The following is a 15,955-nucleotide window of genomic DNA, read 5'->3' on the forward strand; positions in this document are numbered from 1 at the left end:
GTGGAACATATACACATTAGAGTTTTACTCAGCGGTAAAAAATAATGACATCTTGAATTTTGCATGCAAATGGATGGACATAGAAAACGCTTTACTGAGTGAGGTAAGCCAGACCCAAAAAGAGGAACACGGTATGTATTCACTCATAAGTGGATTCTAACCATAATTAAAGGTCTTTGAGCCTATTATTCGTGATCCTAGAGAAGCTAAATAAGAAGACGAACCTGATGAAGATTATTTAGCTATCCGCCAGGAGGTAGGAAATAGTCAAGAGTCCCAGGTAACCTTGGGTGCATGGGGGGTGGGGGGGTGGGAGGGTTGTTGGAAGGGGAGAGGGTTAGAGAGAAGGGAGTAGGGGAGGAATGGAGAAAGCTCGGTTGACCGAGATGGGGGGAAGGGAGGAAGGATGAATGTGGGATCAGGGAAGAATATATTTCAACTAAGGGAGTCATTTTAGAGTTTACAGGAAACTTGATTATATATGGGATCCCAGGTCCAAGGAGAGATCCCCAGATTGTTCTCTGGACAGAGGAGGGGGTGCCTGAACCGGCCTTGGCCCGTGACCATACTGATGAATATTTTGCTTATCACCATAGATCCTTCATCTGGCGTTGGATGGCGATACAGATGGAGGCCCGCGTTGGAGCACCGAACTGAGCCCCCCAAGATCCAAATGAGGAGCAGAAGGAGGAAGAAAATGACGAAGGACTGCGAGGGATACTATCACCCACTGATACAAGGGGTCGGATCTAATGAGAGTTTACCAAGGCCAGATGGACCGTGACTGAACGAGCATGTGATCCAACCAGATTCTCTGAATGTGGCCGGATTTTCTGAATGTGGCTGGCCTGCAGTCTTTCTGAGAAGCCATTGACAATGACACTGGGACTGGTTTCTTCTGCATATACTGGATTTTTGGGATCCAGTCTGTTTGGATGCTCACCTTCCTGGACCTGGATGGAGGGGGGAGGAACTTGGACTTCCCACAGGGCAGGAGACCCTGACTGCCCTTGGGGACAAAGAGGGAGGAGGAGAGGGAGGGGGGGAGTAGGAGGGCGTTGGGAGGAGGGGCGTAAATGGAAACTTTTTATAATTTAATAAAATTACTTTCAAAAAAAAGAATAGTTTTATTAAATATGAATGCTAGAATGAAGAAACAAAGCTCAACTGTTAGAACAATGCTAATTTCTTCTTCCTAGTGTGGTAACAAATGGTGAACGTCATTGTAAATTACAGAAAACTAGTCTTTTTCTTAAAATTGCATTTATTTACTTATGATTATACATGCCACAGAACAACTGTGGATGTCAGAGGACAACTTGATGGAATTGGTTTTCTTCTTGATTGCAAGCATCTGTACTTGATGATCCCAGGTTTATTTCTTAATAATTCTACAATTTCACCACACACATTGTGCATCTATGTATGCATATGTAGTAGTTTTACATAAAAAATATAGCAGCTAGGAACTGACCTGATAGAGAATAATTTTGAATAGGTATTTATAGATGACAAGCTACTCCTCCAGTCAATAAAAGAAAAACAACAGAATACAGAAGCTGTATGAATGTGTGTGGTGCAGCAGGTCACAAAACAAATCTACTTGCTAATGGGCATGGATCAGAAGCTATAAAAGCAAAGTAGAAAGGAAAATGATTTAGTTAATGCATTAGAGCAGTGTTCTCAACCTTCAGATTGTAAAACCATTGGGGTTTGAATGACCCTTTCACAAGAGTTGCCTAAGACCTTCAGAAAACACAGATATATATTTTATGATTCATAACAGTAGCAAAATTACAGTTGTAAAGTAGCAACAAAAATAATTTTATGGTTAGGGTTCACCACAACATAAAGAACTGTATTAAAGGGTCACAAACTAGGAAGTTTGAGAATCACTCTGTTAGAGGCATCCTGAGAATGTGAGACTTGTGACAGAGTTAGAGCAGGAGACAGTGACCTTCTGCATGACAAAGAAATGGAATTAAGTGTGTGAGCAATGTGAGGGCAGAGAAACAGTGTGTGCAGTTCATGATATACCCCTGCTTTCTAGAAACATTTGTCCACCTAATGACAATTTAGGTGTTCACTCAGCTGTTTTCTTCATCTACAAGGATGGTACCCTCACCACTCTTTTCAGCTTCATAGAGGCTCATAATTCCACTGGTTCCAAGTACAGGGCATGGGGACATGAGCCAGCCTGGCAACTACTCTCTGTACATTGAAGTTAGCTTTATCCACATGTGCATACATGGGGAAGCCGAGATCATTTATAGTCTGAATCTGGTGAGAGGCAACGTGGTGAATGAGACCCTGGTTCCGGTACTGAGGCAAGGTGCCTCCCATTCTCAATTCTCCAGTGTGGTCCATCAGGCCCCAAGACACAGGAATCCCCTCAGGCCCCATAATACAGGAGCTGGGGAAGGTTTGGATACAGCGTTCAATGAACTTCTGACTTTTCTCATTGCCACCAAAGTGCCAGATGCTATTCACCAACACAGCATGTGTAACATTCAGGGAGGTGAATTTGAACAATTCTTGATTACTGTTGGGAACAAGAGGAAAGAGCAGCCCTTAGTCACATAGGTTATGAATAATTTTATTCATTTTCCCCTAAATTGCTGCAAGAGGCAGAGAGTAGAATCACTAAGACTGTGTGCTCTGTAGCCAGACTGACTGAGCTCCTTTCAACATTGTGTGTATGAAGTACTGATTAATTGTTCTTCACCTTTTGTGTTTCCCCATTTAGTGAGTAGGGCTAATAAGCAACTTGCAATGGTGTGGGAGGCTTCAGGACTCATTTTGGAATGAGCTCTGTTGGTGGAGTTAGACACTCTTTTTCAACTCTGGTCCACTCATCCATGTGCTAATCAAACTATTCCACCACTAGATTCTGCTTTCTGTCAAGAGATTGGGCTAACTTTAACTAGGACAAAAGTTCCCAGTAGCTTTTGGATGGGTGTTCTCCAGGTTGCCGTGTAGTATACAGGAGAACAGGGTACTTTCAGGAGGAAAATTCCACAAAGGGCTTTAGAATTGAGCATCCTCAAGTCACATACTCACTGCTGGCTTCTGGATCTCCTCAGCATTATGTTAAACATAAGTGGGGACAATGTAAAATGTGTTCAAAATATTTTTATTAGGATTCAGTTGTTGCATGAAGAGAATTCACAGAACACTGTGTGCCAGCTCCTGATGATCCTAACTCTTGCAGGGTTTTCCTTATTGGTAGAGGATGAATCAAATATCAAATCTGTAGAATAAATTAACTAGTTTCAAATACTCATGAGTGCCATGAGTAAAATAAATGTGAACCCTGTGCAGTGGTGACTTACTGAAGTGTTTTACCCAAGACTCTGATGAAGTAACTTGTGAGTAGATGTAGATAACAAAGTAAGCCATTAGTGTAAAGACTGGTCTTCATAGGAGAGACATTTTAGACAGAGAGGAGTTAATCTTGGAGACCTGAGCTCATGAAGGTCAAGTAGATATTGCAGTAAAGCTATGGCATAGCATCAATACCTTCTGCATTTAGCTCCAACACTAGAAACAATATTAAATCATTCACATAATGCTTCATGTCGTCTAACCAATATTACAGTGTTAATTGACTTTCTGAGAGAGAGAAGGAAAGAGCATGAGAGTGAGCTAGTGAGTGAGTAATAGAGAGAGATAAGAGAATTTGAATGAGGGTCCCTTTCCTCTAAATTTAACCAAAATAATTAACTTGAAGTAAACTGATTTGAACCAATCTGTCAAATTCTAATGTGTGTCTTCCTTTTCTATGTTATGTGGGAAATAACACTGAAATGACAAAAGTTTGCTTGTGTTATTTTATCTTACCTCAGTCTTTAAAATTAACCTTTAGTCTGTAAAATCAACTCTTTATACTATATCCATAAGAAAACTAGTTTGAAAGAGTGACTCAACCTCTGACTTTAGACTCATGTCTATAATACAGGTTATGTTTTAAAATTAAACATGTAGTTTTTTTTTAAATGACTGGATGCTTTTGTAGGTAAGAAACAAGATAAGGCCTAAGAAGTAGATAAAAATCTCTGCTTAGAGGGCTGAAGATTTCAGAAAGATTTGAAAGCATGTCAGAAAGCATTGAAATCAAGTTAGCAGGACAGAGATGTGATCCTTATTTAAATTTTATTGTGATTAGAAAGCTATTCTGCAGAATATGGTTGGATAGGTTCCAGGGCAAAAGCTAGCAGAGGTAATGAGGGCATGGCTAGTTAAACAGTAAGCTGCATTCAATTGTATAGAGAAGTAAAATTTTTAATTGCGTGTGTATATATGTATCTGTATATATATGGATGTTACATGTTCATGTATGAAAATCAGAATACAAATTTTGGGAGCTGGTTATCTTTCTCATCATGTAGGCACTAGGAATTGAATTCAGGTAATCAGATTTGTTAGCAAGCACCTTTACCAGCTGAGACATCTTGTTAGTCCTTTATGCAGATAATATAGCTTTAAAAAGGATTTTTGAACATCAAATCTAAGACTTCAATATAAGCTCATCTCAGTTATTCTGTGCATCCCATATCTATTGACAAGTGTCATCACAACAAATAGGAAAAGACACAGAGGACAAAGAAGGTAATGTGAAAGTGAGTTTAGTGAGTGGAGCATTGCAGCCCAAAGCCAAGGTACTCCTGGAATGGCAATGTGTGTTAGAAAAGACTATAAGGAAATCTATCCTGTGGATTCCTATGTAGCACAGCCTTGCTCAGATCTTGATTTCTACCTTCTAGACTCCAAAACAATGATGAATCACATGTGCTCTGATTTTTGCCCTATCCTTTAAGGTGGCCTTCTAACGATCACTTCAGAAATCTAACACAGAAGGCTGTCATTAGTAAGACAGTGATTGGTGCAGAACAGCTTTGAAACACTTACATGGGCTTGTACTTGTCCCAGCTGCGTACTAAGTTCTTCCCATCCAGCAAGGAAGGAGCCAGTTTCTTTGCTGTTTCAAGTATCATATAGAGAAAGCACTGTGTATGCTTCACCTTGCCCAAGTTAATGGCTCCAAGAGTTTCTATCACTTTGTCCAGACTTGACTGTGAACCTTGATGGGGAAACGGGTCAGAAAATGATATACCATTATTCATCTTAACATTTGGGAAAGACTATTCAGTGGAATCAAAGGGAATATGAGCATAGAATCATCAAATCTTGTGTTAAATCATGACCAGCTTCATATAATAAAGGTTATATCCCTCTCTTTTTCTAAATTTAAGTTTTGGATGATATCACAAACCTTAACTACTTAAGACTACAGTTATATTCAGGAGTTATGAAATTAGGGAGAAACATGGTGCCAGGGAATCTCCCAGGAAAACACAAGGATGACCCAAGCTAAGGCCCCTAGCAAGAGTGGAATTGATGCCTGAACTAGGCTTTCCCTGTAATCAGACTGGTGACTTCCCTAATGTTCATCATAGAGACTTCATCCAGTAACTGATGGAAACAGATGCAGAGGTCCACAACCAAGAACTGTGCCAAGCTCCAATAGTCCAGCTGTAGAACGATGAGGGATTATAATGAGCAAGGAGCTTCAAGATCATGATGGGACACCCACAGAGACTACTGACACTGACCCGAGTCTCTGGGAGCTCAGGACTCTAAAAAGGCAGCTAGACAGCCTGCATCGGACTGACCTCAGCGTTCTGCATCTGGGTGAGAGCTGAGTAGCTTGGTCTGTTTGTGGGCCCCTAATAGTGGGACTAGGATCTGTCTCTGATGCATGAGGTGGCTCTTTGGGATCTATTCTCTATGGTGGAATGCCTTATCCAGCTGTGATGCAGTGGGGAGGATCTTGGTCCTGCTTCAATTTGATATGCCCTGCTTTGTTGACTACCATGGGAGGAATTACCACTTCTGAATGAAGACTGAGAAAAAGTGGATTGTTGGTATTGTAGAAGGAAGATGGGAGAGGGAATGAGAAGAGAGGAGGAAGGGGAAGCTGTGGTTGGTATGTACACATATAGCTACGAAACAAGATGCGGTAGAAGTATGGTAACTGAAATTGAAGGGACATTTCTATGTACTTAATCCATTAAATTGTCACTATAAGGTTCTCAGTATCTTCTATTGCACTAATATGACTTCCTTAACCCTTAATTACTTTGGTTCAGTCATAAAACTTGCTTGGGTTTGTGGGAAGAATGTGATTTAGTAAACATGGTTCAAAGAGTGCACTGAAGTTGACTTTCACTTTCTGTTCCTGATCCTGTGACATTTGCATGTCACTCAATTCCCTTCCAATCCAATAACAGCATTATTATGAAATACCAGACTTGGGATCAAAGTGTGCTATTTCTATGAGTTCATCATTACCCTCCAGGCAACTGAACTCATATGGGTGAATCCAGGAGCGACTAACAGAGCTGTCTAATGGAAATCGATCCAATTTTCCTACCCATACAATTGTAAGCTAAAATAATTGTTTTAACAGATATTGAAAATTTGAGCCAGGCAGTGGTGGCGCACACCTTTAATCTCAGCATTCGGGAGGCAAAGGCAGGAGAATCTCTGTGAGTTCGAGGACAGCCTGGTGTACAAAAGTTAGTTCCAAACAGACTCCAAAACTACAGAGAAACCCTGTCTTGAAAAACAAACAAAAAAAAACCCAAAAACAAAAGAAGCAGCAGCAGCAGCAGAAAAAGAAGGAGGAGGAGGAGGAGGAGGAGGAGGAGGAGGAGGAGGAGGAGGAGGAGAACAAGGAGGAGGAGGACAAGGAGGAGGAGGAGGAGAAGAAGAAGAAGAAGAAGAAGAAGAAGAAGAAGAAGAAGAAGAAGAAGAAGAAGAAGAAGAAGAAGAAGAAGAGAAAGAAAGAAAAATGAAAATTTGAAATTCTCTCAAAGTAGATAGAATATTACTGAGAAGTTTCTATTAAATGTCTCATTTAGTCCTTAAAGAGTCTATGTTTGGAATAGTATTATAATCTTTTTTTTCTCACAAATCTTTGGTCTCTAAAACAGAAATTACTTAGTCCTTCTCACACAGCTTACAACTGTTTCCGTCAGGATTCAATCTTAGATCATACCTCTTTAGAAGGCATAGTCCTATTTACTAAAATATTTCTTTGAAAATGTGACAATATAATAAAACAGTGATGGAATGTGAGGTTACATTGCCACCATGTTTATGTTCTTTAGTAAAATATGGGCATGCTAAAGGAGAAATCTTAAGTCCTAAGGCAGTAAGAAATTACATTAAAATTTCCTTTGTATACTTTACACCCCGCAGCTCTTTTTTTTTCCATTCAAAAAATTTCCACTTCCTCCCCTCCTCCCATTCCCCTCTGGCTCTCCCACTCCCTCTCTTTCTTCCTTCTCTAGTCTTAAGAGAGCTAAGGGTACCCTGCCTTGTGGAAAGTCCAAGGCCCTCCCCAATCCATCCAGGCCTAGAAAGGTTTGCATCCAAATAGACTAGGGTCCCAAAAACCAGTACACACAGTAGAAACAAATTCCAGTGCCATTATCAATGGCTTCTCAGTCAGCCCCCATTGGCAGCCACATTCAGAGAGTCAGGTTTGATCACATGCTTATTCAATCCCAGTCAAACTGGATTTGGTGAGCTCCCATTAGATCAGACACACTATCTCAGTGGGTGGACCAACCCCTCGTGGTCCTGACTTCCTTGCTCCTCTACTCCCTATGTTCTTCAACTGTTCTTCAACTGGACCTTGAGAACTCAGTTCAGTGTTCTGATGTGGGGCTCTGTCTCTATCTCCATCCATCCCCAGACGAAGGTTCTATGGTGATATTCGAGATATTCAGAAGAAGGTTCTATGGTGATATTCAAGATATTCATCAGTGTGACTATGGGACAAGGTCAGTTCAGGCACCCTCTCCTCTGCTGCCCTAGCACCTAGCTGGGGACATCCTCGTGGATACCTGGGATCCCCTCTAGAGTCAAGTCTCTTGCCAATCCTAAAATGGCTCCCTTAATTAAGATATCTTCTTCCCTGCTCCTATATCCACCCTTCCTCCATCTCAACCCTCTCACCCTCCCAAGCTCTCCCCAATCCTTCCCTTCTCCTTTCTCTCTCCCCCTCTCCCCTTCCCTCCACCCCACTCCCATACCAACCCCCATGCTCCCAACTTTTCCCCGGCGATCTTGTCTGTTTCCAGTTTCCAGGAGGATCTATACATGTTTTTCTTTGGGTTCTCTAGGTTTGTGAACTATAGGCTCAATGTTCATTATTTATGGCTAGAATCCACTAATGAGTGAGTACATACCATATTCATCTTTTTGGGTCCTGGTTATCTCAGTCAGGATAGTGTTTTTTATTTCCTTCCATTTGCATTCAAAATTCAGGATGTCATTTTTTTTTACCACTGAACAGTACTCTAATGTGTACATGTGCCACACTTTCTTTATCCATTCTTCCATTGCGGGGCATCTAGGTTGATTCCAGGTTCTGGCTATTACAAATAATGCTGCTATGAACTTAGTTGAACAAATGCTTTTGTAGTATGATTGGGCATCTCTTGGATATATTGCCAAGAATGGTATTGCTGGATTCTGAGGTAGGTTAATTTTCAGTTTTCTGAGAAACTGCTACACTGATTTCCAAAGTGGTTGCACAAGTTTGCATTCCCACCACCAACGAATGAGTGTTCCCCTTACTCCACATCCTCTCCAGCATAGGCTATCATTGGTAATTTTGATTTTAGGCATTCTGACATGTGAAAGATGGTATCTCAAAGTTGTTTGATTTGCATTTCCCTGATCGCTAAGGAAGTTGAACATGACCTTAAGTATCTATTGTCCATTTGAACTTCTTCTGTTGAGAATTCTCTGTTCAGTTCAGTACCCCCATTTTTAAATTAGGTTATTTAGAATTTGAATGTTTAGTTTTTTTAGTTCTTCATATATTTTGGAAATCAGACCTTTGCCTGATTCGACACCTTGCAGCTCTTGATAGTTCCCCCTGCAGATGGTAGACGCTGAGCAAAGAAACAGATAACAGCATGCTAATTGTCTATACCTTGCAAAAATGTGTGTGGGATGGAAGATGTTCAAAAGGAACAGTGACTTCCACCATGTGTACACAGCAGATAACAACAGCCACATATACCCTGGTTCTCTTACTTTGAATCTGTAGATGTTGTTTCCAGTTAATGACTTCTGATGAGCTGAGGAACTTCTGACAATTCTCGGGATCCTTAGAGTAGATTAGGTAAGTATTGGTGTAGTGGTCAAGATCATCTTGCATGTCCTGTTTTCAAAAAGAATGAACCAAAATGTTTATGGATGTGTTTGTGTTCGGTTATGATGGTATTCAGAATTCAACTCCACTGTGAGAAATTAAAATTCTAAAAGTAATGGCTCCTGTGGATTTATGTTGTAATTATTTACAGTGCAAAAACAAGAAAAGTCTTGACTCAATTCAAAGTAAAATCACCCTGAAAAACATTACCCAAACTCAAGGGAAACTAGAGTGCTATAAAATTCATTAGAAAAATCAAATTAGCAAATTAAAAGAATATATTGCTAAAAGAATACTCCTTGCTCTGGGCTATGAATACTCTGCTATTAAAGTCTATACTGAAAACAGAATCAGAATATGAACCCATAAATATGGAAGCATTCTTAAAGCTAGTAAACTAGGTAATCCTTCAAAAATAGCTTATTATTATTTAGTAAATGACAACCTCATAAAGCAAGTAAATGAGCATATATATATGTATATACATATATGTGTACATATATATATATACAAATTTACAAACCCAAAATGGGACTACTTAATTATCAAAGAATATATTGCAGAAATATTACTTCTACTAACATATAATCTGAATGCTTTTACTCTTCAAATTTTGATGAGATATTGACTAAAATGTTGTATACTGTATAATGATACTGATGATCAAACTATTAATTTTATTGTTCTGCCTTATTAAATATTTAAGTTATCTTCAACACTCCTGTTGGCAAATTTTTTTCACTTGGTATTGAGGGTAAATTCTAATTCTCTCCCTGTAACATCAACCACCCAAACCATTCTTTTTTCTGCCTTCTTTTATTGACTTTGCTGTAGATAACTGATATAGAAAGCAGAGTAGCATCTCAATGGGAAGTTGATATTACAATGAAAATTCATGATGGACTGAGAATGAGCTGGATTATTTTAAGTCCAGTTATCCTTAAAGACAAGAAATCTGGGTGCGCTGGGCCTGGGCTGTAAGCACAACCTGGCAGAAGGCAGTTCCTGTGCTTCAATAGACTGCCTGAGGAAAGGTAGGCCCTGTGTCAGCTCAGCGACATTCCAGGACAGCAAGGGGCACTGATCCTCTAGCAGACATCCTTTGGAGGGGTGAGTTTGCTCCTGACCCATGGCAGAAGCCCAGCAAGGAGGAGTTCAGACTTTCCCCAACCCCCTTGACTCCCAGGTCACCCTGCAGGGGTGGCCCCACCCTGCTAAGTTCTCTTGCCTCCTATCCCAGCTTTCACCCAGGTACCCCTTCCTCTATTTCTCCCTTCCTCCTGGGGCCAGAAAATTTCCCCAGGGCCTGGGTTGTAAGCGCAACCCGGCAGGAGGCAGCTCCTGTGTTTCAATAGCCTGCCTGCAGAAAGGTAGGCCTTCTGTCAGTGAAGTCCCTGCCCAACAAGGGAACCTGACCTGGTATCAGAAGATCTAATAGAGAGCATTTGAAGGAAGAGATGGGCAGACACCAAGGCAACAACTCCTCCACAATCTGAAAAACAACATGAAAACACCAGATCCTAGCAACCCTACAATAAAAGGACTTGAACACCTTAATCCAGAAGAAGTGGGAAAAAGTGCCATTATGAAAGCAATAGATTCCTTTAAACAGGATATGATTAACTCCCTTAAAGAATTGGATGAGAAGTATAACAAAAATTTGAAGAAATGAGTAAATCCGTAAATGATACCCTGGGAAACCAAGAAAAAACAATCAAACAGGTAATGGAAACAGTTCAAGAATTGAAAACTGAAATGGAGGAAATGAAGAAAACACAAACCGAGGGCCGACTGGATATGGAAAATCTAGGTAAATGAACAGAGACTAAAGAATCAAGCATAACCAATAGAATATAAGAGATAGAAGAACGAATCTCACATTCTGAAGACACCATAGAGAAAATAAATGCTCTGATCAAAGAAAACAGCAAATCCAACAAATTCTCATCACAAAACATTCAAGAAATCTGGGACACAATAAAAAAAACCAAATCTAAGAATAATAGGGATTGAAAAAGGAGAAGAATTGCAGATCAAAGGCCCAGAAAACATATTCAACAAAATTATAGAAGAAAACTTTCCCAACCTAAAGAACGATATTCCTATGAAGGTTCAAGAAGCATACAGAACACCGAATAGACTTGATCAAAAAAAAATCTCCTCACCATATAATAATCAAAATACAAAACATACAGATTAAAGAAAGATTATTAAGAGCTGCAAAGGAAAAAGGTCAAGTAACTTATAAAGGTAAACCTATCAGACTTACACCAGACTTCTCTATGGAAACCATGAAAGCCAGAAGGTCCTGGATAGAGGTACTGCAGAAACTAAGAGACCATAGATGCAAACCCAGACTACTATACCCAACCAAGCTATCGTTCACTGTCAATGGAGAGAACAAAATATTACAGGATAAAAACAAATTTAAACAATTCATAGCTACAAATCCAGCCTTACAGAAAGTAATAGAAGGAAAATGCAACCCAAGGAATCCAACATTGCCAACACGTCCTATAATAACTCAGGCATCTAGCAGCCCTTCACAAGCACAACTCAAAAAAGGGAAGCACACAAACTCTAATACACAAAAATAAAATAAAATAAAAAATAATAACTGGAGTCAATAACCACTGGTCATTAATATCACTTGATATTAATGGACTCAACTCAACTATAAAAAGGCACAGACTAAGAGATTGGATACGAAAACAGGATCCAACATTCTGTTTACAAGAAACACACCTCAACCACAAAGACAGACATCTACTCAGAGTAAAGGGTTTGGAAAAGGTTTTCCAAGCAAACGAACCTAAGAAAAAAGTGGGTGTGGCCATTCTCATTTCCAACAAAATTGACTTCAAACTAAAATCAATCAGAGGAGACGGAGATGGACATTTTATACTCATAATAGGAACAATTCATCAGGAGGAAGTCTCAATCCTGAATATCTATGCCCCTAATATATAAACACCCACTTATGTAAAAGAAAAACTTTTAGATATGAAGGCAGTCATCAAACCACACACACTAATAGTAGGAGACTTCAACACACCTCTCTCACACCTGTCAATGGACAGGTCAATCAGACAGAAACCCAGAAGAGAAATAAGAGAATTAATGGAGGTATTGAATCAAATGGACTTAACATATATCTACAGAACATTCCACCCAAATAGGAAAGAATGTACTTTCTTCTCTGCATCTCATGGAACCTTCTCGAAAATTGACCACATACTTGGCAACAAAGCAAACTTCCACAGATACAAAAAATATTAGTAACTGCCTGTGTCTTGTCGGATCACCATGAAATAAAGTTAGAATTCAATAACAATTCTAACACCAGAAAGCCTACAAACTCATGGAAGCTGAACAGACAACGACTGAATCACCCTTGGGTCAAGGAAGAAATAAAGAAATTAAATCTTCCTTGAATTTATTGAAAATAAAGACACAACATACTCAGGCTGGAGATGGCTCAGTGGTTAAGACAACTGGCTGCTCTTCTAGAGGTCCTGAGTTCAATTCCCAGCACCCACATGGTGGCTCACAATCATCTGTAATGGGATCTGGAGCCCTCCTCTGGCATGCGGGCGTACATGGAGGAAGAATGTTGTATACATAGTAAATAAATAAATCTTTGGGAGTGGGGGGAGCGGGAGGGTATTGGGAGGATGGGAGAAAGTGGAAAGAGTGTTTTCAGATACTTGAATAAACAAAAAAAAACCACAACATACTCAAACCTATGGGACACTATGAAAGCAGTTCTAAGAGGAAAGTTCATAGCACTAAGTGCCCAATTAAAGAAAATGGAGAAAGCACACATTGGAGACTTAACAACACACCTGAAAGCTCTAGAAAAAAATGAAGCAGACTCACCCAGGAGGAGTAAAAGACTGGAAATAATCACACTGAGGGCTTAAATCAACAAAATAGAAACACAGAAAACAATCCAAAGAATCAACGAAACAAAAAGTTGGTTCTTGGAGAAAATAAACAAGATTGACAAACCCCTAGACAAACTAATCAAACGGCAGAGAGAGAACACTCAAATTAATAAGATCAGAAATGAAAAGGGGGACATAACCACAGACACAGAGGAAATTCAGAGAATCATTAGATCTTACTACGAAAGTTTATATGCCACAAACTTGGAAAATGTACAAGAAATGGACTGGTTTTTAGATAAGTACCATTTACCAAAGTTAAATCAAGACCAGGTGAACAATCTAAATAGACGTGTTAGTCATGAAGGATTAGAAGCTGTTATTAAAAACCTCCCGACCAAAAAAAGCCCAGGACCAGATGGTATCAATGCAAAATTCTAACAGAACTTCCAAGAAGTGCTAATACCTATACTCCTTAATGTATTTCACAATATAGAAACAGAAGAGTTATTGCCAAATTCTTTTTATGAAGCTACGGTTACGCAGATACCAAAACCACATAAAGACACAACCAAGAAAGAGAATTACAGGCCAATCTCAGTCATGAACATCGATGCAAAAATTCTCAACAAAATCCTGGCAAACCGAATCCAAGAACACATTAGAAAAATAATCCATTATGATCAAGTAGGCTTCATCCCAGAGAACCAAAGAACTCCTACAGCTGATTAACACCTTTAGTAATGTGGCAGGGTACAAGATCAACTCCAAAAAATCAGTTGACCTCCTATACACAAAGGATAAAGAAGCTGGGAGGGAAATCAGAGAAACGTAACATTTCACGGTAGCCACAAATAGCATAAAATATCTTGGGATAACTCTAACCAAGGAAGTGAAAGTCCTATTTGACAAGAACTTTAAGCCTCTGAAGAATGAAATTGAAGAATATACCAGAAAATGGAAAGATCTCCCCTGCTCCAGGATTGGGAGGCTCAACGTAGTTAAAATGGCAATTCTACCAAAAGCAATCTATAGATTCAATGCAATCCCCATCAAAATACCATTAAAATTCTTCACAGACCTTGAGAGAACAATAATCAAGTTTATATGGCAAAACAAAAAACCCAGGATAGCCAAAACAATCTTATACAATAAAGGAACTTCTGGAGGTATAACCATCCCTGACTCAAACTCTATTACAAAGCTACAGTATTGAAAACAGCTTGGTATTGGCATAAGAACACAGAAGTCGACCTATGGAATTGAATAGAAGACCCAGATATTAACCCACAAACCTATGAACACCTGATTTTCCACAAGGGAGCTAAAGGTATGAAATGGAAGAAAGAAAGAATCTTTAACAAATGGTGCTAGCATAACTGGATGTCAACCTGTAGAAGAATGAAAGTAGATCCATATCTATCACCATGCATAAAACTCAAGTCCAAATGGATTAAAGACCTCAACATTAATCTGACCACTTTGAACCAGACAGAAGAGAAAGTGGAAAGTAGTCTACAAGACATAGGCACAGGAGAGCACTTCCTAGGTAGACCCCAGTAGCACAGACAATAAGGGAATCAATGAATAAATGGGACCTCCTGAAACTGAGAAGCTTCGGTAAAGCAAAGGACACTGTCAGTAAGACAAAAAGGCAACCTACTGACTGGGAGAAGATATTCACAAACCCCTCATCAGACAAAGGTCTCATCTCAAAAATATACAAAGAACTCAAGAAACTAGACACTAAAACTCTAATTAAAAATGGGGTACCGATCTGAACAGAGAATTCTCAACAGAAGAACTTTGAATGGCCAAAAGGCACTTAAGGTCGTGCTCAACATCCTTAGAGATCAGGGAAATGCAAATCAAAACAACTATGAGATACCATTTTACACCGGTCAGATTAGCTAAACTCAAAAATACCAATGACAGCCTATGCTGGAAAGGATGTTGAGTGAGGGGAACACTCATCCATTGTGGGTGGAAATGCAAACTTGTACAGCCACTGTGGAAATCAGTGTGGCGGTTTCTCAGGAAACTGGGAGTCAACCTCCCTCAAGACCCAGCAATTCCACTCTTGGGAATATACCCAAGAGATGCCCTATCATACTACAAAAGCATTTGTTCAACTATGTTCATAACAACACTATTTGTAGTATCCAGAACCTGGAAACAACCTCGGTGCCCCTCGATAGAAGAATGGTTAAAGAACGTGTGGGACATATATACATTAGAGTTTTACTCAGCGGTAAAAAACAATGACATCTTGAATTTTGCATGCAAATGGTGGAAATAGAAAATGCTTTACTGAGTGAGGTAACCCAGACTCAAAACAGGAATATGGTATGTACTCACTCATAAGTGGATTCTAGCCATAATTAAAGGTCTTTGAGCGTATTAGTCGTGATCCTAGAGAAACTAAATAAGAAGGTGAACCTGAAGAAAATCACGTAGTTATCCTCCTGGATATTGGAAGTAGATAAGATTGCCAGGCAAACTTGGGTGCACGGGGGTGGGGGCGAATGGAAGGGAAGAGGGTTAGTGAAAGGGAATTAGGGGAGGGTTGAGGAAAGCTTGGGGGATTGGGATGGGGGGAGGGAGGAAAAATGGATATGGGAGCAGGGAAGTATATATCTCAACTAAGGGAGCCATTTTAGGGTTGGAAAGAGACTTTTCTCTAGAGGGGTTCCCAGGTCCAAGGAGAGGTCCCCAGATTGTTCCCTGGACAACAGAGGAGAGGGTGCCTGAACTGTCCTTGGCCCATAACCAAACTGATCAATATTTTGCATATCATAAATAGAACCTTCAGCTGGCGATGGATGGAGATAGAGAC

The 15,955-nt window shown here is 39.8% G+C and overlaps 1 protein-coding gene across 2 annotated transcripts in view; it reads right to left on the reverse strand.

Moving 5' to 3' along the window:
- Positions 1 to 1,246: 1,246 nt before the first annotated feature.
- Positions 1,247 to 15,955, reverse strand: part of LOC125397994 (glycine N-acyltransferase-like protein Keg1) — a 28,204-nt gene continuing 13,495 nt past the window's right edge. For both annotated transcript variants that reach the window (XM_048430550.3, XM_085693653.2), the window contains exons 4-6: positions 9,115 to 9,241; positions 4,909 to 5,080; positions 1,247 to 2,542 (exon numbers count right to left, since the gene is read on the reverse strand). In XM_048430550.3, the coding sequence (XP_048286507.3) occupies positions 2,140 to 2,542; positions 4,909 to 5,080; positions 9,115 to 9,241 (702 nt within the window). In that variant the 3' untranslated portion in view covers positions 1,247 to 2,139. The remainder of the gene's footprint in view (positions 2,543 to 4,908; positions 5,081 to 9,114; positions 9,242 to 15,955) is intronic.

The sequence above is a fragment of the Myodes glareolus genome, chromosome 7 (assembly GCF_982192425.1).
Source record: "Myodes glareolus chromosome 7, mMyoGla1.1, whole genome shotgun sequence".
Lineage (NCBI taxonomy): Eukaryota > Metazoa > Chordata > Mammalia > Rodentia > Cricetidae > Myodes > Myodes glareolus.